At 44.3% G+C, this 22,863-nt stretch overlaps 1 protein-coding gene across 1 annotated transcript; it reads left to right on the top strand.

Annotated features, from left to right (window-relative positions):
• Positions 1-19,642: 19,642 nt before the first annotated feature.
• Positions 19,643-19,981, top strand: LOC103655664 (protein FAM32A-like). The gene has a single exon (XM_035967394.1). The coding sequence runs from the start codon at positions 19,643-19,645 to the stop codon at positions 19,979-19,981; it is 339 nt and encodes a 112-aa protein (XP_035823287.1).
• The last annotated feature ends 2,882 nt before the right edge of the window (positions 19,982-22,863 follow it).

Below are 22,863 nucleotides of genomic sequence, written 5' to 3'. Positions count from 1 at the left end.
CTGCCAAGATCTTTCCAATAAAAACGGTATGCACTGCATATAAGAATAGCATTGTGAGATTAAGAATACATTTGTTAAGTTGTAATAAGTACAAGTATGCAATAATAATCATACTTCTCTGAAATCTTCAAGAAGTCATTATACGCATCCTTTTCCATTCTCAGTGAGTCGAAGACCATGACTTTACCATGCTTTGGAAAGATCATGATACAAATGTAGTGGTTACTATATAGACATAGACGAAAACACATGTTAAGATCACGATTGTCATAATTTGTAGTTCAAAACCATGTCGAGAACTTACTTAAAGTGGTGCGGAGCTATTATTAAGTCCTTGCCATGTTGTACATGATTATACATGGCTCGTCCAATGTATGCCGCCATTACCTTCATTTTCTTTCTCTGATTCTGTTTTACGGCTTTCTCAAATTCATCATCATCCAAGTCTTTGTATTCTTCTCCATGTCTCCGAACAACTTCTTTGTAGCAAGCTTGGGATATCATCAACGGGTCAAGAAACCCTGTCTTAAGTTGTTTCTTCTTATCATCCATGTATTGCATCCTACGTGTAAAAAGTGTTAATCGTTAGACTCTCGTTTATGTGTGTGTGTACAAAACTAACAAATATGAAAGTTTAGAGGTACTTACAAGCAAAAGAGGGTTAAGTAGTTGGTTTCCATCCTTTGTCGGTGGTACAACGACCACAGATCGTCAAAGAATAAATGTCGCACATGATCTATATTATCTTTGCTCCAAAATGCATCTTCTGGCACAACAAATGTGAAGCCCTCAAGTTTGTATTTGTTGCTAGCCACCATGTACCACTCATGCATTCTAATCTCTGGAGTCAACAACTTAGAAAGTTGCACCATCGTCAAGAACGACCGCCCATTCACAAATTTAGGAGGAACATCTTCCTTCTTGTATATCAGGATATTGATTTTAAGACGTAATGATTCTCGAGTATGAATCATTCCATCTTCTTCCCATACTTAGAAATTGTCTATTTGGGACCGTGTGCGTACTCCACGAGATGCTGATGCCGCTTTTGATTGATCTGTCATAACTCTCTTCAATTTTTGCAGGTAACGTGTCACTGCTTCTGCCGGTTTCTTGACATTGTCAGTGGCAATTTGCTGATGAATTTTCTTTGAAGTAGTTGGCCCTTCAACATTGGTGTCAACCTTTGCTTCCTTTTTGATGTTTGCGTCGACATTCTGAGGAACAATTTTGTGTACGTCCCCCTCGTCGAGTTCCTTCGCAAGAGGTGATATGATTGTTTCAACGGTTTTTGTGGAGGTCGGTGCTATATTTTCCTGCACCATGGGGTATGGAATGATCGAACTATCTTTATGTTGCATTGGTGTTGAATTCAGCGTTGGTGATTTATGACGCGATAGACGGCTTAAGATCGGCTCATCACCCAACTTGATGTCGCGTCGATGCCAAAGGACCAACTCGTTCATTGCCTCCTGCAAAGTTATGATCCCCTCAACTAGAAAGTCTATCTCCCAATCTTCACAACCACTGTCTGTGATCTCTAGAACTTGGACCACAACATAGTGTGGTGGGATAGGATTATCCTTGTAGTTAACAAGTCCTGGTTTTACCAAACCAGTAGCAGCTTGTTTTGTTTTTGTCCCAGATCGATTGATTGGAATATGAAGAAAGCAAGGATTGTCCTCAACAATATCGTCTACAGGGTACTTGGTGCTCGATACGAAGTCTTGCATAGATCCTACGCTGCTAGGGACTACAGGTGGACTCATGTGGCCTGCCTTGAGTTCACATGATATGCATTCTGTTTTCTTCATTTTCTTCATCACGTCATTAATAGCCTTTTGTACTCTTTCATCAATAGTCTCTTCAAGGGTCCTTTTCGACTTCTCGTGTTTCCTATATGACGCCGCATACTCTGGAAACGCCTCTCTCTAGGAAATCTTAGAAGAGATTCCTCGAGCCCGTCCAGTGTGTTCAGGATTGCCTAGTGCTGCGGTTAGTATGTCATTCTCCCTCCGAGGCTTAAATTCGCCCTTCTTTCTCTTTTCTGCATATTCTTGAATTTTTGTCGAAACTTCGCCTACCAATTCTGGATGCAAAAGTTTGTCGTCCTCGGGTTCCAGAACCCTATCTCCGAGAACAGTCACAACACTGTAGCGGCGACGAGTGTTTTTTGAGATCTACATGGAGAAGGTTTTGTTTTTGAATTTATTGATTGATTTCAAGAGTTTATGCATATATATGATCTCCATTTGTTTTCTTTCTCATTTTGATGCGATTTTTTGCCTCAATTTTGTATATAGACCGGATTTGAAGAAAAGCTTACAAATTCCAAGATTTGGACTTGTAGTTGATCTAATTTAAAGATTCTTTAGAAACACAGTTGTCTCACCTCAAGGTACCTATTGCTGCAATGTTGTTTCATTTTCATGCACATCAATTCGTTTCATGTTTTATGGATGAATTCAATTAATTAATGATTTTATTGATGTTAATCAATATAGGGATAGGTAATGGACCGAGGTTGGATGTACAATGTGCCAAGACCACATCCGTCGTACATTCGAAATTTGAGAAGCTTTATTGAAGCGGCCAACAAGCACGCGAATTTGCGAAAGAGTAAGGAGATATTATGTCCGTGCATCGATTGTGGTAATAAGGTAGCTTGGAGAGATGCAAGAGTAATCCAATCACATCTGTTGAAAAGAGGGTTTAAAAACAATTACACGATATGGACATAACATGGTGAGTTGGATCCATGTGAAGTGCCTGGTAATGACGAGAGAGTTGTCAGAATTTTAGATAAAGTGGAAGGTAAAGTGGATTCTGTGGATGCCAATCAAAATTTTCAAGAATTTGATTGCAAAGAGATGTTGCGCCATATGGAACCAGAAATGTTGAGTTCTGTGGGATCACAGAAGGGGCTATCTAAAATGGAGGGACTGGAAAGTGCCTCAAAAGAACCTTTATATGATGAATCAAAGGGTTGTGACAAAGAGTTTACTACACTGCGTACAGTTCTAGAACTTCTTAAGTTGAAGGCTAGCGCCGGATGGTCTGATACTAACTTCACAGATCTTTTGAATTTTCTGTCCCAATTACTAACAAAACCCAACAAACTACCAACAAGCACTTATAAAGCAAAGAAGCTTATATCTCCCATAGCTCTGGGTGTGCAAAAAATTCATGCTTGTCCGAACCATTGTATTCTGTATCGTGGCGATTTTGAGAACGCGACAAGATGCCCAGTTTGCAATGTCAGTCGATACAAGAAGAGCTACAATCAAGAGTGTGTAAAAAAATTCCCGAAGAAAAATAAAAACAAGATATCCACTATTGGACCTAAAAGTGACGATGACACTTTTGATGGCATGGATGGGAAAAAGAAGTCAAAGATCCCAGCTTTGGTGATGTGGTATCTTCCAGTAATTGATCGCTTGAAACGTTTGTTCTCAAATCCTAGGGAGGCTAAGCTTATGCGTTGGCATGCTGAAAATCGCAAGCAGAGTAACAAACAGATTTGACACCCTGCTGATGCATCACAATGGAAAAATTTTGATCTTATGTATCCTGAGTTTGCCAAAGAAACCAGAAATGTAAGATTTGCTTTGGGTACAGACGGAATGAATCCATTTAGTGAAAAAAGAAGTGTACATAGCACCTGGCCCGTGACTTTAACGATGTACAACCTTCCATCATGGCTGTGTCACAAAAGAAAGTACATTATGTTGACTATTCTTATTCAAGGTCCGAAATCAGCTGGTGTTGATATTGGTGTGTTCCTAGAACCTCTAATGGAAGATATGACAAAGCTCTAGAATGAAGGAGTTCGAATATGGGATGAGTATTGCCATGAGTATTTTAACTTAAGAGCAATTATATTTGTTACCATCCATGATTCTCCCGGTGGCGCCACACTATCAGGGCAAAAGACTAAAGGAAAGAATGGTTGTGTAGTGTGCGTCGATGGAACTGCTTCCATGTACCTTAAATCATCCAAGAAGTTGGTGTTCATGGGACACAGACGGTTCTTGATGAAGCAGCATAAGTACCGAAAGATGAAAGAGGAATTTAACAATGAACTGGAAAGTGAAGGTGCACCAAAGCCTTATAGTGGGAAACTTGTTTTTGAAATTGTAAAGAACATTCATGTTGTATTCGGAAAGGGAAAAACAAAGTAGAAAAGAGAAAGAGAACTGACCCTTCAACTTACACAACTTTCAAGAAGCAATCAATTTTTTCAAGTACCTCCCATACTGGAAGGATATAGAAATTTGCCACAGCATTGATTTGATGCATGTAACAAAGAATGTTTTTGACAGCATCATTGGAACCTTGTTGGGCATGCCGAGTAAGACAAAGGACGAACTTAAATCACGCAATGATCTAGTAGATCTTCAAATCAGATCGGAACTTCATCCAGTGGATAGTGGCAAAGGGAAGCCTTACCTCCCCCCAGCTAGCTACAACTTATTAGTTGAGGAGAGAACAAAGATTTGCAAATGTTTGCGTGGGGTCAAAGTGCCCACAGGTTTCTCATCCAATATCAGTAAACTAGTCAGGATGAAGGACTTGTCTCTATTTGGCTACAACTCTCATGACTGCCATGTGATGTTGACGGTGTTCCTCCCAATTGCGGTAAGAGCCCTCGAAACAGAGCATGTCAAAGTTGTCATCACACGCTTGTGTTACTTTTTCAATGTGGTTTCACAAAAAGTAATAGCTTTAGAAGACTTGCACTATCTAAAGGCATACATCATCGAGACTATGTGCAAGCTTGAAATGTGTTTTCCTCCATCATTTTTTGATATGCAAGTACACCTAATCATACATCTCATGGATCAGATAAAAATATTAGGGCCACTATATTTACATCATATGTTTCAGTTGGAGCGATACCTGGGAGTATTAAAAGGTTATGTGCGAAATCGCGCTCACCCAGAGGGTTCAATCATGGAGGGATACACTACAGAAGAAGTGATTGAGAGCACAAACATCGTTTCAGCGAATGGTTAATGGACAAAAACATCCCATTCGGAGACTCTTTGGAAGAGAAAACAATGAAGAATTTGGCTTCTGGGCCATCGTGTTTTGTGACATCATGGCAAGCATATGACATCAATGGGTACACATTCTACACTAAATCAAAAGACATGAAAAGTGTTGCACAAAATAGCGGTGTTCGTATCGATGCTTTTGACCTACAGGGACAGAAGACCACATATTTTGGATTCATAGAGGAAATATGGGAACTTGATTATGGCCCAAGCATGAAAATACCCTTATTTAAGTGCCAATGGGTACAACATCCCGTGGGGGTGACAGTGGATAACTACGGACTCACACTGGTAGACTTAAAGAAAGTAGGATATAAAGATGACCTGTGGGTTCTCGCCGAATGTGTTGCACAAGTGTTCTATGTACTCGATCCAGCAGATGAGAAGATGCATGTAGTTATTTCTGGAAAGCAAAAAATTGTTGGAGATGAGAATGTGGGAGACGGAGATGAGGAATACTATAAGTATGAAGAGATGTTCGTCTTTAACGGTCTAGAAAGAATCAAGCGTGTGGAAAAGAAAATTGATAAGAACTTAAAGCCATACATGCAGAAAAATGGTAGTTCATGAAAAATTGTATGAATCAAATTGTATTTATTAGCATGTATGATCGACTATGCATTTAAATTGTATTTGCATATTTTTGTTAAAAATTAAAATATTAATTCAAGCTCAATGCATATTTTTTTGTATTTACATCAATAAAATCATTCAAGCTCAATGCATATTTTTTGTTCAAAAGAAAAATATTAATATGGTAATCAAACCACAAGCGGTCCGAAACAAAAACTGCCTATGATACGAATCGTGCATCACAGGCGGTTTTCTCATTACGGACCATTTGTGAAACGAATCGAGCACCACAAGCGGTCCGAAACAAAAACTGCTTGTGATACTAATACAGCACAGGCGGTCCGAAAGCCTAGGACATCCCAGGCGGTTTTCTATCCGAACCGCCTGTGATGTAAAAAGCCTACCGCTTGTATAGAGCCAAATTGTACTAGTGTCTATTGGAGCTTCTTCGTCTAGATACAGATTCGTGATAAACGAAATCCTCTTACCTCCCATGATCTCCTTTACCAAACTGGCAAGGGGCTCTTCTTCCTGATCAAATCATAAGGAGTTGGGTTGATCAGAGTTGAAAAGTGGTGGGCAAGTAAAAGTGGAATAATAAAGAGATGTGGAGGTATCGTGGTGATGAAGATTTCACCATGGCCATGCACTCCAGTTGCTTGAGATCACTTGGCAATAGATCACCAGTAGCTTGGCATCTCTTCTTAAACATTAAATCTCAGTTCAAGCATAATTAAGAAAAAATGTGAACCTATAGGATAGGCACCTTTTTTAATGATGGCCACAATTTAAGTATGATCTCAATAAAGATGATCTAGAATGTGTACAAGAAGCAATCATAGAACTTTTAAGACCATGGATGGGTGTATTGTTAGGGGTGATAATGTGCTCCAAATTTTACAATATAAAATTTAATGATTGAATCGGATTAGGATCGTATCCTAGTTCTATTCATTTTTGAACTAAAATTTATTTAGGGCCCTACTATTTTGTGAAGAAGCATTTCGTTCACGATCCATTACCACCCCTATGTATTGTTGGTCACTCGTTTTGATTCTTGAAAGACATCAAAGCGAGACAACATAATTAAAAACAAGGACCTTCTCCCCTTCTATTTATCTCCAGTTTGAACATAAATCGATGAGAAGGTTATTAAGATTGAAATTTGGTTTAAGCCTTAATTTGGATCCACAAGTCTATAACTACCGCTAATTTTGATCGAAAACATGAAAAACTTGTATGCAACGTAGTAGACGTTGCCAAAAAAATGACTAGACAATGGATTCAACTCAAACATATATGATATTTGTCTGGTCGACTAATACCTGTGTATCTAGATGTGAAGCCCTTGGAGGCTTGAAATGTAAACTTTTGCTTTCTTCTATATTTTCTGGTAAAATAAAGTGAATTATATGACATAGGTCACATATCTCTCTATATTATTATTACTAGAACAGGAGGCACACTTTGTGCGCCCTCCTATTCAGGAACCTCTTGCGACATACGCGCAACGGTGTTATGTTTGTCTATTCTCACAAACACAAGGAAGGAACACAACTGATATCATACATATTTCCATATACCAAAGTAGAACCACAACATACAGGGGCGGAGCCACGTTGGGCGTAGTGTTGTCCAAGGACAACAATAGTTTTAACAAAACTCATTATATTTGTTGGCACCTACCGTAGATGACAATAGTACATGATGTAGCTGAACCTCAGTCCTCTTGTTAGTGCAGCCTGCATGTCGACATGTCGCATCAATTTGCCTTCTGATTATGGATCAATTTGCCTTCTGCATGCTGGCAACCGCACGGTTATTTTGAATATGGATTGCAGTACTTAACGCATATTCAAAATGTTCTGAACATGGCTGACAATGCATGCGTGGTCTGAGTGAGGCAGATATAAATTCTTCTAAATTAACTAAACAACCCACGTTGCAAACATTAACCAGTTTGGCCTCTGCTGGTTGAGTTCATCATGGCAGATGTAGATATTTTAGTATTTGAGTATTTAATTTTTTTTTCTATGCCCTACTGGCTTAATTTGTACATATGTGGTAGACAATTAATAATTTAACTTGACATATTTTATAGGAAGTATGAATATAAATGACTGCATCATATGTTTTATTGAGCCCGCTATGGTAGTATAATTCCCGATGATGTTATAATTGATAGCCTTCAAAAGATGAAGAATCACAACTGCATAATGCTTCTAGGAGGGTAATATTTGACTTTATTTAAATAATGTTATTTTATATTAATATTGCATTATATGGGGTTACACATTGAAACGAAATTAGAATCTTTTTAATATATTATTTACACTATGACATCATTAGTAAAAAATTCTAGATCCGCTCCTAACAACATATGTTCCATACAAGGTTCAACAATTCAGTCCATCCATATGTTACATCCGGTCATGTTTCACGTCTACCAGCCATCATAGTTGGTTGTCGATATGTCCGAATGTGTGGTACTTTAGCCCCTTATACGAAAAAATCACGTTTAGACCTCTAAAAAACGTTCTCGTTTTTGGACCCTTTGCTCGGCGCCATGACCTCCGGCGCCGAGGTAACACTGATCGGGGCCATAGAACATGGCGCCGAGGTATCAACCTCGTTGGCATTTGGTTGTTGTGTTGGCGCTTACGTGGCGTGACCTCGGCGCCATAGATCATGGCGCCGAGGTATCAACCTCGCTCGCATAGCTGTTCGTTCATGTTCAGCTGCATGGGAAAGCAGCAATAATGATCGGCTTTCGTTGTATGTGACATTTACATAGACAATGGCGTGCAACAACAGCCCCTAGACAATGCGCATGATGGTTGCACATCCAGAAGACATCATGTTGTTGTCCATTGCCTAGGGGGCTACTGATGCACGCCATCGCCAATGTGCATGTCACAAACAGCGAAAGTCAGCCATCATTGCTGCTTTCCTATGCAGCTGAGCACGAACGGACAACTATACGAGCGTGGTTGATACCACGGCGCCATGGTCTATGACACCGAAATCACGCCATGTAAGCGCCAACGCAGCAACCAGATGACAACGAAGTTGATACATCGGCGCCATGGTCTATGGCGCTGATCAGTGTTACCTCGACGCTGTTGGTCATGGCGCCGAGCAAAGGGTCAAAAAACGAGAATATTTTTTTAGAGGTCTAAACGTGATTTTTTTGTACAAGGGGCTAAAATGCAAAAAAAAATCGGCCAATATGTTAGGGTCCTGATACTACCACTGAAGGCCCAAAGTCAAGGGGGTCAACAACATGCTCCAGGTACACAATTCAAGCATAACTACAGAGGGTAAGGTAGAAGTAGACCAACGTGTCCTCTGCAATGTTTTAACAGACGCAAAAACACAAAGTTTCATCAACCAGGATGGAAGGTAGAAGTTGATAAAAAGAGTATCAACTGCATAATTTCTAGGAGCACAAAAGCAAAAGATCTTTTATCTTTTGTCTAGATGGCATCTTCACCGGATCTGCAGAAGGGAAAAAGTTCTTCACGTCAGATACACAAAAAAATAAACATTTTTGCTTTTGGTTGATTCCTGGAAAATAAACTGGCAAGTAACTCGAAGTAGGCATTTCAATAAGAGATGCACAACAAAGAGCTGAAGACTACACATGAACCTATAAAGTTTACATATGTGTGCTTCTGAGCACCAAAAAACCTTTATGTATGACATATTATTATAGCATGAAGCATAGATCCCTAGGCGATAACACTATGCAAACAATAAGACAAACGAAGTTGAAAAAAGGGCATCACAATTTATGATTCAGAAGAAGCCTAAACAGTTTCTGCAACTGGAGAATGTTTTGACGATTTTGAAGATCCTGGAAGTTGAAGGCACGCTGATAGCGTACTTGTCATGTATTTTAGAGAGTGTATAGGGTGTTCTGTATCTGCATATTTGAACTGGCCATTTAGCCCATCACTCACCTCAAGACCATATTTATCAGTGGCAAATGACTTAGCGGTTCTTGGGAAACAAGATCAACTAATTATAAATGTCGTTCGAGGATCATTAGTGATACGCAGGTGCAGTTTTTTTAAACAGCTTAACATGTCCCCACCAGTGATACCTACCTTCTCTTTTCAACTTTTTTTCCAAGCTGAACCAACTACACTTCCACTAAAATCTTCGAGGATCATTGGTGACGCGCAGGTGCAGTTTTTTAAACAACTTTAACATGTCCCCACCAGTGATACCTACCTTCTCTTTTCAATCTTTGTTCCCAAGCTGAACCAACTACACTTCCACTAAAATCTTCTAGGAAACTAACAATTTAGAGGTAATGTTAGGAGTGTTTTAGAGCACGATGAGAATATTTTTTGTTCAGATGAGAAGCTATGGTGTCATGATTCTCTAGGACACTTCAAGAGTCTTCGGAGGTAGGGATAACGAAAGCAACAACAGTGAGGAACCTGATCCCATGCACGACTGTGGAGGTGGAAGACCTAAACCAGGGCAATGAGCACACTACGAATAAAACAACATGTTCTAATTCTAATGCATCATACGCTCTGTTGGTACTATTGGTACTTTCTATATAGGAGTAACACATGATTTAACCTAAGAAAATTGTTGTACGCATTCATGTTTAGGAGTATAGACAACTATTCAGTATTATTCAATATCAAATGAATTCATAGTTTTGAACCAGCTGATTCTAGCTTAAAAAGTATATTGTAAGAAGAACATTCAAACCTGGTGACCCTAAGGTAGTGAGCAGCAAAACAACGCTTCTAGATGGATAAACATGATTCTAGGTAGCTATGGTGTACTGTAGAAGGGTTCACCTGCCAGTAGGTATCACCGGTATGTACACAGTGAACATATGAGAGAGTAAAGCCTAATTAATTAACAAGATATGCAAGTGTAGGCATATGCTATTGGCAACATAACAACTTCAATGTTTTCTAAGAATCTGCACATAACCCTATGATTGTAGCATATTGCATGTGACGGGAAAATGGTCTTAGTTCAGGAGGAAGCCATCATAATGATGGTTGTTTAAGTGGTTAGTTTTAATCTTAAGTTTTACCCTTTTGAAGCGCGGTGTTCTAATTCATTTGTTCACACATCGATCCGTGGTCAAACCAGTGCTGGAAAACAACCGGCTAAAAATAGCTATATCATCTCTAAAGGGCTCGGAAGTAAGTGGAGTTACCAAGGTATAGCAGGACCATCTGTGTAGGCATCAGCACCATCCTCTTCATCGTATCCACCTACGAAAAGCTTACTAGCAGTTTCCTTGGCGGGGGATCGACGAGTCATGCACATAAGTTGTTTCCACTCCATATATTTAGTATCTCACACAATATGGGACTAAGAGAAATAGATAAGTTTATCGATATCGACCGAACCTCTTACCCGCAACCTTTTTGAGAGGCTTGGTCGTCGATCCATGGGCACATCATCCTCATTTCTCTAAAAAGGCGCAAACATTAGGGAAGATACAAAAATAGCAAAAAACATTATATTGCAAAACTACAGGTTAGATAGATAACATATCATGGATAAGCATGATGCAATGAGAAGGCTCTAAACAAGCAAGGCAACAATATGTGTTGATGTGGTATATCTATCAAGAGCTGAAGTCACAAACACTATCCATAACCAAAAAAACAAGGCATTTTCTCATGCATAATGTAGTAGTGCTTTGAACACTGGCCAATGCGGTTCACTGTAGCATTCATATACAAAGGAAACATAATAAACAAATACACTAAATGCAGCATATCCAGAATTCCAGTTGATGACACCAAGCAGAACATGGCCAACGAACTAGCCATGATGATGAGAGGTTAGGGCTGTTATTGAGTACTTGGAGGCAAAAAACACAATGAGCTCGGAGAAAGCATCAGCATACTAACCCCCAATGGTACAGAGAAATAATCTACATCATAAGTAAGGCAAGCAGCTATGGTTGTGCACAGCAACCACTTTGTCCATTCATCGCTATATGTTCAGAGCCCCAGAACCATTTCATAGTATTGTTCCCTTTGAGATAGTTTTAGAGTCCTAATACTACATAACAATACAAAGCACGAGCTAAAAATGATAGAATTCTGACTTTGCTATTTTTTGGCACCCAAACGATGAACACCGAGTGGACATTATCATGTATAGCCTCTCGGCAACTCCACACGTCGACGTCGCGATGCTTCCAGAGGCCGAGCGCGTTTGGCTCTATAGCTGTGGGAGGGAAGGCGGCGCTTGGATCTTTTTCCCGGCCGCAAGATCACGTTCCAATGGCCAAAGATGCTTCACATTTTCTTTCCTGTAGCAGGAATGGACGATTCGGTCATGTGTGTTACTGGATTATTCTAGAACCCAGGCATCACTTTCTCCATGTTGAGAAAAAGCAACCGCCTTATCTGCGTTCGACAAAGTGACATGGTACAAGGTGAAGGAAACGACGAGAATGACAGTGCTGCTGCTCACCCCACTGTGTCTCTCCTCGCTTCTTCGATAATAACTCGGTTACATTATGCAGCCAGGGTTCATGGTGCACGCAACGCGGCTGTCCAGCTTCAGGGGCACCGCTTCGCCGGCCTCTTCGGGCTGCCTCCGTCGGTGCCCATCGCCAACTGCGCCGAGTTTGTCCACTCCCAGGTGGCTTCATAGGTGTCGGACCTGGCATCCACGATTAAGGATGTCAATGCCACGATGACAAGGTGATAAGCCTAGGAGTTTACTGACCAGGTGTGTGAGCTTTGTCTTTGCTCGACCTCGAATTACTGGCCTGCTGTCCATGACCTTGCTCCTACCCCATGTCTGACATCACTAAAATTTCGTCATGCCGATGTTCATTTAGGTAGGGGAGCAGAGATCTGTATGCCAAGGTAGGGGACCAGATGTATCTGGGTGCCAAGAGGTGCAAGGCGGAGGGAGGCGAGGGGAACCTAAACCGAAAACCCACACTAGAGCAGACCGACAGCGATAGCTTCGACGAGAACGACGGGCAGAACCAGAAGCCACTGGGCAAGGGGAAGAATATGACACCGGCAGAGACCCCCCAAGGACTATGCCATGTCCATGACAGGAGAGGGCAGGCTACTGACAGCACAAATCACTTCTATGTTATGCTCTGCACCACTTAGCCTCTCCGTGTGTTGCTCAACTGTGTCATGTGTAGGGATGGCAATGGGTACGGGTATGGGTAAATGACCGTGGATAATTATCTATTGGATATGGGTATGGTGGAATTTGGTATCCGCAAGTACGGTTATGGATATAATAAGGTATCCACGGATAATTTTTTCGCGGGTATGGATATCCAGTATCCATACCCGTTACCCAATGGATATCTCACATGTGGGCCATTCGGATTTAATATATTATCATTAATTCTCATTTTTTTCAATTTTTATCCATGACATATTGTTTGGTGCTGAAATTATCATTTGATGCTGCTGGAATGATAATTATTTTGAAATGTGATAAAATTGTTGTTTAGTGTTGAATGCTAAAATTGTAGTGGGCGGGCGGGTAACGGGTATCCACCGAATAGCGGATACCCGGTGGGTACGTGTATGGATACGGATCCCGTTGTCTCCCTCGTGGGCCTAGATGGACAGCATGGTACTCTCGTGGCTCAACGACACCATCACCGTCGAGATACAGGACATCGTCCGCGACCAGGTGGACACCGCTCGCAAGGCGTGGGGCTTGGGCGCTCCACCTCGATGCTCAGTTCCACCTGTTCGCTTAGGGGCATCTCTCGTGGGAGAGTAGTGTTGCTAGATGAAGGGCATGGCAGACTGAAGCGTCCCGATCCCTTGGGACTCAAATGTGAAACAATTACTAGTCCCAGGAGGCTAGTAACCACATTCCTTACTTCAAATAGTACAAAGTTTAAATAAAAGTTATTACAATACCGGGGTACAAGCTCGAGAGAGCCAGAATATAAAGCGCAGTAGAAAGTGTACTAGCCCAAGCCACAGGCAGTACTGGGTGCAGACACAGCCCTCTCAATCAAGCATAGCAGAAAAGAAGTCTTCGGCTGCTGAAAAACATAAATAAATCTGGGTGAATACACTAGGTATTCCGCAAGCCCACCCCGCTCCCGTAAAGAGAAAGAGACCTACATCATACATGCTTTATTTGGTGGAGTTGAAGTCACTCTTCATTTTCTTAGAGAAAGGCAGTTGATGTGAGGTTTTCCAAAAGACTTAAAAGTAACAAAGTACTCAACCACCACTGAGCTTCCCGCTCTCGTGGCCTTGTTTTCTTTTTCAGTACGCACTTACACACACATTTCCTTGTTCACGGAGGTTGTAAAAATCTTTAATTGTCATACCACACCAGACTCGTCCATACCAGTGGACACGGACTATTCGAATAGGTTTCAACTCTGCGCAGAGGGGTACACTTTACCCACTAGTCCGGTTTCTGCGATCTCACCATCGTGGGACCCGAATGCCAGATCTCTTTCTTTCCTCGCACGTCCTAACCTTAACTGTTATACTGGAAGGAGTCAGGCCACCGCCATGTCCAAACCGGACAAAACATTCCCCCTCCTTATCCTCCCGGTGCTCCCCAATCTTCATAACCTTGGGGTCGGACCGTACGAGTTCGGATTGAGTGACTGCCCACACAGTCTCAAGTGGTTGTACTATTTATGAGTACAGGTAGTGAAAGATGACAAACCGGTCCTTATATGAGGGGACAATCCTTCTGCTCACGCCTAAACCAGCTGAGCCAACACCTTAGGCCCTCCCCTAAACCAGGGAGTCCCTGATCATCCCACTCCCAAGGTGATGAGGGTGAATACCCTTCATCGCACATCCCTTTTTAAAAGAAACCTTATTTAAAGAAACATATTGCCCTTTCTCCCAATCCACATTTCGTGTCCAAAAGATATATGTTAATGCGGGCTATCTCTCTACTCACAATGCAAATATCCCACCCTGAAATCCTGGCCTAGGTAGTGGTAGAAAGAATAGGTAATTTATGCATCAAGGGAAGGATGGACTTGCCTTCGTCGAAGCTTTCCTGGCACAAAAGGTCTACCTCCGGGAGATCGGGCTCCGGCCCTTCTTCCGGGGTTACGGGTTCCGGATCAACGGTCCCCGCTAGAGATGGCAATGGGTACCCGCTACCCGAAACCCGGTGGGTTTTTGCTCTATTAGGGTATGGGTTTGGGTCAATTTCTCTACCCATGGGTTTGTTAATGGGTTCAAATGGAAACCCAACAGGTACGTGGGCATGGGTTTGTTCTTCCACTACCCATACCCGCAAACCCATGGGTTTTTAAAACCTGCCTTAAAATCATCATTCCTTATAAATATGTGTCATAATATTATTAATTGAATATGTTCTAATTGAAATAAACTTCATGTAACAAATTTTAAGCTAAAATTAGTTATCACTTGTTCCTTTTATCCTAGCTTATTAATGTATTGATTGTTATTTACATGATGAATTATTTTTTATGCTGATGTTAGTGGGTATGGGAAACCCGTTGGGTACCCGAAACCCGCACGGGTATGGGTTTGGGCAAAATTTTATACTCGTCATGGGTATGGGTTTTTTAGCGGGTGTATATTTTCTTCGCGGGTATGGGTTTGGGCAAGTAATACCTAGCGGGTTTTTACCCGTTGCCATCTCTTGTCCCCGCTTCTTCTAGTAAAACAGGCAATAAAACAATACATCAACAGTGGTTTACTAATTGTAGTGTGTCATTTTCTAACATTATTATTACATGTGACTTTATAAATTATTTTTGATAATTTTTGGTGCATAAAATATTGAGGAGTACTAATTAAAGGAGAAAAGGCTGAAAAAAAGGAAAAAGAAAAAGGGTTTCAGCTCTGGTGGGCCGTGGGGGGATTCTGGCCCAGCCAGGCGCAGCGCGAGTGCGCCGGCCCAGTTGCGGCCCAAGGCGGAAGACGGCGCGGGCGCGCGAGGGTGACGGCATCTCCGCGGGGCCCACATGATAGAGAGAGCGGAAGGGGGGGGGACGGCGCCAGCGGTCGACGGCGGGGTGAACCGGCCGTCCGCGGGGAGAACCCGGCCGCCGGTGGGCTCGGCGGCGATTCGCCGCCGGTGACCCGGTTCTTGGGCAACGGGTAGGCGCCTTAGCACGAGGAGGGGCTGGCGAACCTAGGGGTGGGCTCAATTTGGCTAGAAGGGGCCGGGAGGGGGCTGTCCGCGGGGAGGTGGCAGAGCTCCGCGGCGGGAGTCGCCGCCGGTGAGCTTCGGGCGGGGATTTGGGTAGGGGAGCGGTGTTCCAAACTCGCGGCGGTGTGGCAAAGCTGATAGGCCTAGCTAATTGCTTGCTACACAACCAGAGGGGGAGGGAGAAGAGGGGGAAGGGCTTACCGGAGAGGGAGAAGACGGCGGCGCTTCCGCGAATTGAGCTCGGGCGAGGGGAAAGAGGGGTGGCTGAGGCCGGTGCGGGGCAAGGGAGTGCTCGGGGCGACCCTTTTATAGGCGCCCGAGTGGAGGGGAGCGGTGGAGCTCGGCGGACGCCGGTGAGGTGCACAGCGCCAGAATTTAATGCCGCACAGCGGCGACGACGAGACCGCACGGCGGGGCGGTACCGGGCAAGGACGCGGTCAAGCGGCGAGGACGGGGCGGTGCCAAACTTCTCTGTGCGGCGAGGTGATGGGCGAGGGGACGGGGCGATGGAGGGGACGATGGTCGGAGGTGACCGCGACGAGCCATACGTGGGGAGGACGACGAGGCGGCTGACCGGTGGGGCCGGTCTGCCAGCGGGAGTGAGCGCGCGAGAGAGCGATGGTGAGAGCGGCTGGCGGGTGGGGATGGCTCGTCAGCGAGAGAAAGGGAGAGCTCAGGGCGGGCTGGCGCGCGTGCGGAGGCAGGCCGGAGATGGGCCGAAAGGGGGAGTCGAGGGCGCGAGGGGGGGGGGGAGCGGCCGCGGCATGGGTTGGATTTGGCCCAGCTAGGGGGAGAGAAGGGTTTCTCTTTTTCTTTTTATTTTCCCAAATTATATATCCATTTTTATACCCTTTTCTTTTGAACAATTAATTTACTAGATAATCTAGGTGCTGGAAAATAAAATCTAAGTGAGGTGTTCATATTCAATCAAAGTGTATGCATATGATGGGAAGACCTAGGGGAGATTTGGGATAGATAATAAGGAGGGGGGGTTAGATTAGGGTTTCAAACCTGGGTTGAAAATTGGGATGTTACACAGACTCTCTCCTTGACCTCGACGAGCTCGTCGCCAACCGTACCTTAGTGTTCAACGTCTCCATGTGGTTAGGTCAAGCCTCGAGTGCCTCCCTTCCTCCGGTGTCGGTCCTCCTGACTGCGCTTCCCTTCGGTGTACCGCTGACAACTCTGGCCACGCCACATCTCCCGCCCCGGGGACCACCACCTCGACGCCTTAGTCTCCGCTGGCTGGAGGATGGGACCCCGCCTTCCTCGCCGCCAATTTCAGCACCATGGCGATGACCCCACCCCCTCCGACTGGGTGGTCAACTCTGGTGCCTCCTACCACACCACCCCCACTGCAGGCACACTATCTCGCTCCCACTCCCCTCCTACCTCCCATCCCACCTCAATCGTCATTGGAAACGGTTCCATTATGTGGGTCACCTGGGTCGTTCTATCTCAACGACGTTCTCATAGCCCCACACATCACCTATAATCTCCTTTCTGTTCGTTGGTTCACCACCAACAATTCTTGTTACATTGAATTTGACCCCTCTGGTTTTTCTGTGAAGGATCTGGCCACCAGGAACCCTCTCGCGAGCTGTGACAGCACTGAGCCCCTCTACACGTTCCGGCCTTCCACCACTGGCGCGTCTCCACCTCCCGCCTTGGTCTCCACCACCTCCTCCATCACTTGGCATCATCGTCTTGGCCACCCAGGACCTGACACCATGATCAAGCTTAACAGTAGTTTAGATCCTTCAAATAGTAGGGGACATTTTGAGGGCCTCTGTCAAGCTTGTCACTTAGGCCAACATACTCGTCTCCCATTTACTACTTCTCGGGCTGAGCAGGCTTTTGACCTGGTTCATTGTGATCTCTGGACCAGGCTTTCTAGTTATAAATACTATTTGGTGATTTTGGATGAATTTTTTCCATTTTTTGTGGGTTTTTCCTCTTCAGTTGAAGTCCGACACGTTCACCACCCTCACACACTTCTTCGACTAGGTATCCACCCATTTCCATCGCTCGGTCCGTGCCCTAAAGTGTGACAATGGCCGCGAGTTCGACAATCATGCCTCTCGTTCTTTCTTTGTCACCAACGGTGTCCAGGTGCGTATCTTGGGCCCCTACACCTATGCCTAGAACGGTTGGGCCGAACGCATGATTCACACCACCACCAATATGATCTGCTAACTTCTCTTAAATGCGTCTCTCCCTGCCAGCTACTGGGTAGAGGCCCTACACACCGCCACACACCTCCTCAACCGTCTTCCCTCGAAGGCAGTGAGCCACCCTACTCCCCACTTCGCCCTATATGGCACAACCCCTCCTACGACCACCTTCGCGTGTTCAGTTGTGCCTGCTATCCTAACAATTCTGCCATCGCTGCTTGTAAGCTATCTCCTCGCTCCACTCGATGCCTCTTCCTTGGCTACTTCCCAGACCACAAGGGGTATCGTTGTCTTGACCACGCCTCACACCGCATCATCATCTCTCGTCACGTCGTCTTCGATGAAGATGTGTTTCCCCTTGCTGGCTCCTCCCCACCTACCGATCTTGACTCCCTTCTCGAGTCTAATCCGATTACCCCTCCACCCCAGGCGCCCCACCTTGCGTCGTTGCCTGCACCACGTGCAGCCTCGATGCCTCTGCTCGCGCCTCTTCCCATCTCACGTGCGGCCCCATTGACCCTGCCTGCGCCACACGCGGCCTCGTCGACCATACCAGCACCACGTGCAACCCCGTCGACACTACTTGCGCCACGCGCGGCCCCGTCGACTCCTCCCGCGCCATGCGCGGTCCCGTCGATTCCTCTCGCGCCATGTGCAGCCCCGTCGACCACGCCTACGCCACGCACGATCTCGTCGACACCTCCCAGGCAATGCGCGGCCCACCGACGAGCGTGGCTCGCTTCGCCGACCCCACTCTCGTCTACCACCGCCGCGGGCGTGCCACTCCCTCAAAACCCACTGACTCGTGCCCGTCGACGGGCGCGGCTCACTTTGCCGAACCCGTCGTCTATCATTGCCACAAGCCGGCCACGCCCGCGGACCTCGACGTCCCGGCGGCCCGCTCTAAAACGCCTGTGTACCACCCAGTCGCCATCCACCGCGACCACAGGCACATCCAACTGCAAATAATCGACCAAAGGATGAAGGTTCTTCAATACTCGATGCCAGGATGCCGATGGTCTGGTTTCTAAATGAGGAAGCATGAAAATTAAGAAGCGGTAGAAGTTGATCAATCCCTTGACTTGCCAGTTCAGGTGATCAACAAGGCACTAATGCGCTACGTGCAATCACTGTAGCAGCCGTTTGAGGTTAGCAGAGTTCGTTTGAAGCTAATCATGTGCCATGGCACGACGACCGAGCACTGTGAGAAGACCGGTCGCAGATTTTTTGGAGAGGGAAGAGGAGGCGATGAGTGAGGGGCGAGACGTAGGGACGACGAGTTTGGCGACCGCCGCAGCATGACTGCACGGCTGCGCCGACGTCAGCGCACAACACCGCAGCCCGCAGGAGAGAACCTGCCCTTGCACGGCAGCACCGCGCGAGGATGGGCCGCGCCACGACCCAGCGGTGAGTGCTCTGCTCAACGGCCAAAAACCGCTTGGACAGGAGCTCGGACTCGGACACGGACACGAACACGGACACCGCGTGGAACAGGAGATCGGACACGGACACGGACACGGACTCTCTGAATGATGCAATCCCGTTTGCCTTGGTAATATATATTTCTTGCGCAATGCCGTTTGGTTCGGCAGTCTCTTTACAAATTCCGCGGTTCCATCTCTCGTGCTCAACAGCGGTATCTAGCAGTCTCTCTATAATTTTACTAATTTTCTTTGTTACATCAAGATGTTGGAATACCAAAACGTCGTTGGAGGACGGCTGCAGCTGAAGGGTAAAGCACTGGACGTGAAGGATGGTGGAGTAAAGAAAAAGAAGAAGAAGTACCAGCGTAAGGAGTCGTCTCAAACTGAATCTGATAAGAATGAAGACGAAAAGAACCAACATTCTGACTATGACCATCTCACACGAGCAGAGCGCCGCTACATGGAACAGAAGCAGAAGATCGACATGAAGAAGATGGCCAAAGTCGCAAACAAGTCGTACAAGGACCGCATGCAGGACTTCAACCAATACCTGGCTAACCTCAGCGAGCACTATGATATCCCCAAAGTTGGTCCTGGCTAACCTAGCTGTGTTATGCACAAACAATTGTATGCTGTGTGGGTCTATCTACTTTTCTGTTAGCATATTATGTATCGTTTTACATATATTGTAAAACGACTTGTTGCCACCAGTAGATAATATTTATTGTCAAAAGCTTGTTCCATGTATTCTGATAACGTGTTTAAGCCTTTTTTGTTGCCCCTTTTAGTTGCATTCATTTTATTCAAAATGTGATCCACTTTTGATATTTCTAGGGAACTTATTTTCTTTCAATACAGTGGCAGAGCTTAACAACAGATTATGCCCAATTTTTTCCAAGTCAACATGGCCTTCAATTTAGGAAGTGGGAAATAAGGGTGGGATCATTTGATTCCATGTTTGGATAATTGAGTTGAAAATAGGGATAGATAAATAAAGACTACATCCATCTCATGCCCCTCCTTTTGTCTCAACCCGTTTTTATTTCCCTATCCAATCCCCATCCAAACGTTCACATACAAATTATCCACTAGGCTAGAGTACTTAAAAAGTAGAAAGTACAACTTCTGATGCAACAAGAAGTTGGCTGAATCGAGGCCCACCTGAAGCATTCAGAACCTAATCGAATTGATTGATGTTTGATGCAAAGAACTATTATTGAGTTTGTATATATTATTTTCATTTTCTCTGAATCGGAACAAGCGCTCATGGACTTGAGAACCAGTTGGAAATCCTTGCCCACCTAGCCTAACTTGGCTAAACTGTCGAGTCGACTTCGCTAATTGGGCGTGATAAGCAGCAATACATCATAATTTGGCGATGTCAGTGCTGATGTCCTCATGTAGAACAAGCAACAAATCGACACAAAATCCTTTCGTCGCCTGGCATTATCTCCTATGGAATGGCCCGTGCCTCTCTTTCGAGCAAGTGCATAGAGAAACACAGTACTAATAACATGTTAAAGCATGCAATATAAATAGAATATTAGAAAAGAACTAGTGTTTTTTATTAATCTAGAGATGTAACACATACACAAGGTAAAACGATGTAGTAAAATGATGCCTTGTCATGACAACCATTCACACTCTTTATGGCAAAGCGTATTCCCAGTTCGTGGTCATGTATGACAGTTACTAATGCCTACTCTAATCTTGATGAGATCACTCCTTAAAAGATATCTATTCGAAGAGGTATTCTAAAAGAAATGTCAATTTCAAAAACAGTGACGTCGGTGTTCTCGAATGAAACTTCTTCCTCTAGATACGTATTCGTGATAAAAAAATCCTCCTACCTCCCATGATCTCCTTTACCAAACTGGCAAGGGGCTCTTCTTCCTGATCAAATCATAAGGAGTTGGGTTGATCAGAGTTGAAAAGTGGTGAGCAGGTAAAAGTGGAATAATAAAGAGAGGTGAAGGTATCGTGGTGATGAAGATTTCACTACGACCATGCACTCCCAGTTGCTTGAGATCACTTGGTAGTCGATCACTAGTAGCTTGGCATCTCTTCTTAAACACTAAAACTCAGTTCAAGCATAATTAATAAAAAAATCGTGAACCTATAGGATAGGCGCCTTTTTTTAATGATGGCCACAATTTAAGTGTGGTCTCAATAAAGATGATCTAGAATGTGTACAGGAAGCAATCATAGAACTTTTAAGACCATGGATGGGTGTATTGTTGGTCACTCGTTTTGATTCTTGAAAGACATCAATGCGAGATAACAATTAAAAACAAGGGACCTTCTCCCCTTCAATTTATCTTCAGCTTTGAACATAAATTGTTGAGAAGGTTATTGAGATTGAAATCATAATGAAATAAAGAACACATAAATACACAAAAGAAATCTTCATAGCTGTGCTCTTTGTATTATCTTCTTATTGTAAATGAATACAATTATATCTTCATAAGTATAGACAACAACCAGCAAGGTAAACTTAGCTTCGTAGGTGGAGCTAGGCGGCATGCCGTGAAATCATGTTCGGTCTGTGCATGAGCATTGTTCACCTATTTATATGGACAACTCAATATACAACTCAATGCAAAATTACTATCATAGTCTCAAAACCTATACATACATCTATAAGAATTGTTGGGGACATAATTGTCATTTCTTTTGAAGCAGCAGCAAACATGTTGGTCTTCATTTTTGGACAAACATATGTTAATTACTCATGAGACAAATTATGAAAAACTGTCAGTATTAATTAATTTTGAGGACCTTCGGCAGAGACATTCGCCCCAATATGTATCAACATCATACTAGCATACTTCAAAACATATATGACCTCCTTTTGCTTCGTGACAAAAAACTTCATTGCTATTAGTTAAGACATATTTTAAAGCTATAGCTTCAGGCAGAAAAGAAACTGAACATAACTCAGAATCATTTTAGATAAGAAGATGTAGGTAAAGAAAGCAATCAGAGAACTTTGAAGACCATGAATCACTACAGTAAAACGACGCACATCCAACGGCCACTTAACCTCCGACGGCTATCTACGAGACCGTCAAACATAAGCTTATGTCCAACGGTCTCTGCTGGCCCTCGGAAATAGCGTCTTATGTCCGACGGCTGTCAGAGAAGCCGTCGAACATAAGCTTACGTCTGACGGCCGAACTGATAGCCGTCGGACATAAGATATTTTAACGCGGGCCAGGCACCGCGTGCCGTTTCATTTCTGCATCCGGTTTTCTCTCTGCCGCGCTTAGCCATCGTTGCCGCCGTCGCCTGCTTAAGCCGCCGCCACCGCCCATGCCCGCCGCCGCCGGCGGTCACCGCCGCCGCCCCGGCACCTGCCCCGACGCCGGCTGCCCCGACTCATCCTCCGTCCCGCCCACACCGACCACCGTCCCACCGTCAAGCCGATAAGTGAGTATTTTTAATTTTGTCAATGTATATATTATTTTCTAGTTGTCGTTTTTC

Source organism: Zea mays, chromosome 4, assembly GCF_902167145.1.
Source record: "Zea mays cultivar B73 chromosome 4, Zm-B73-REFERENCE-NAM-5.0, whole genome shotgun sequence".
In the NCBI taxonomy this organism is placed as follows: domain Eukaryota; kingdom Viridiplantae; phylum Streptophyta; class Magnoliopsida; order Poales; family Poaceae; genus Zea; species Zea mays.
The sequence above is the reverse complement of the archived record's forward strand: the minus strand, read 5'-3'. Positions and strand labels throughout refer to the sequence as shown.

What these genes read in the sequence shown, in the direction of transcription:
- LOC103655664 (XM_035967394.1), top strand. Translation starts at nt 19,643, where the DNA reads ATGTTGGAATACCAAAACGTCGTTGGAGGACGGCTGCAGCTGAAGGGT.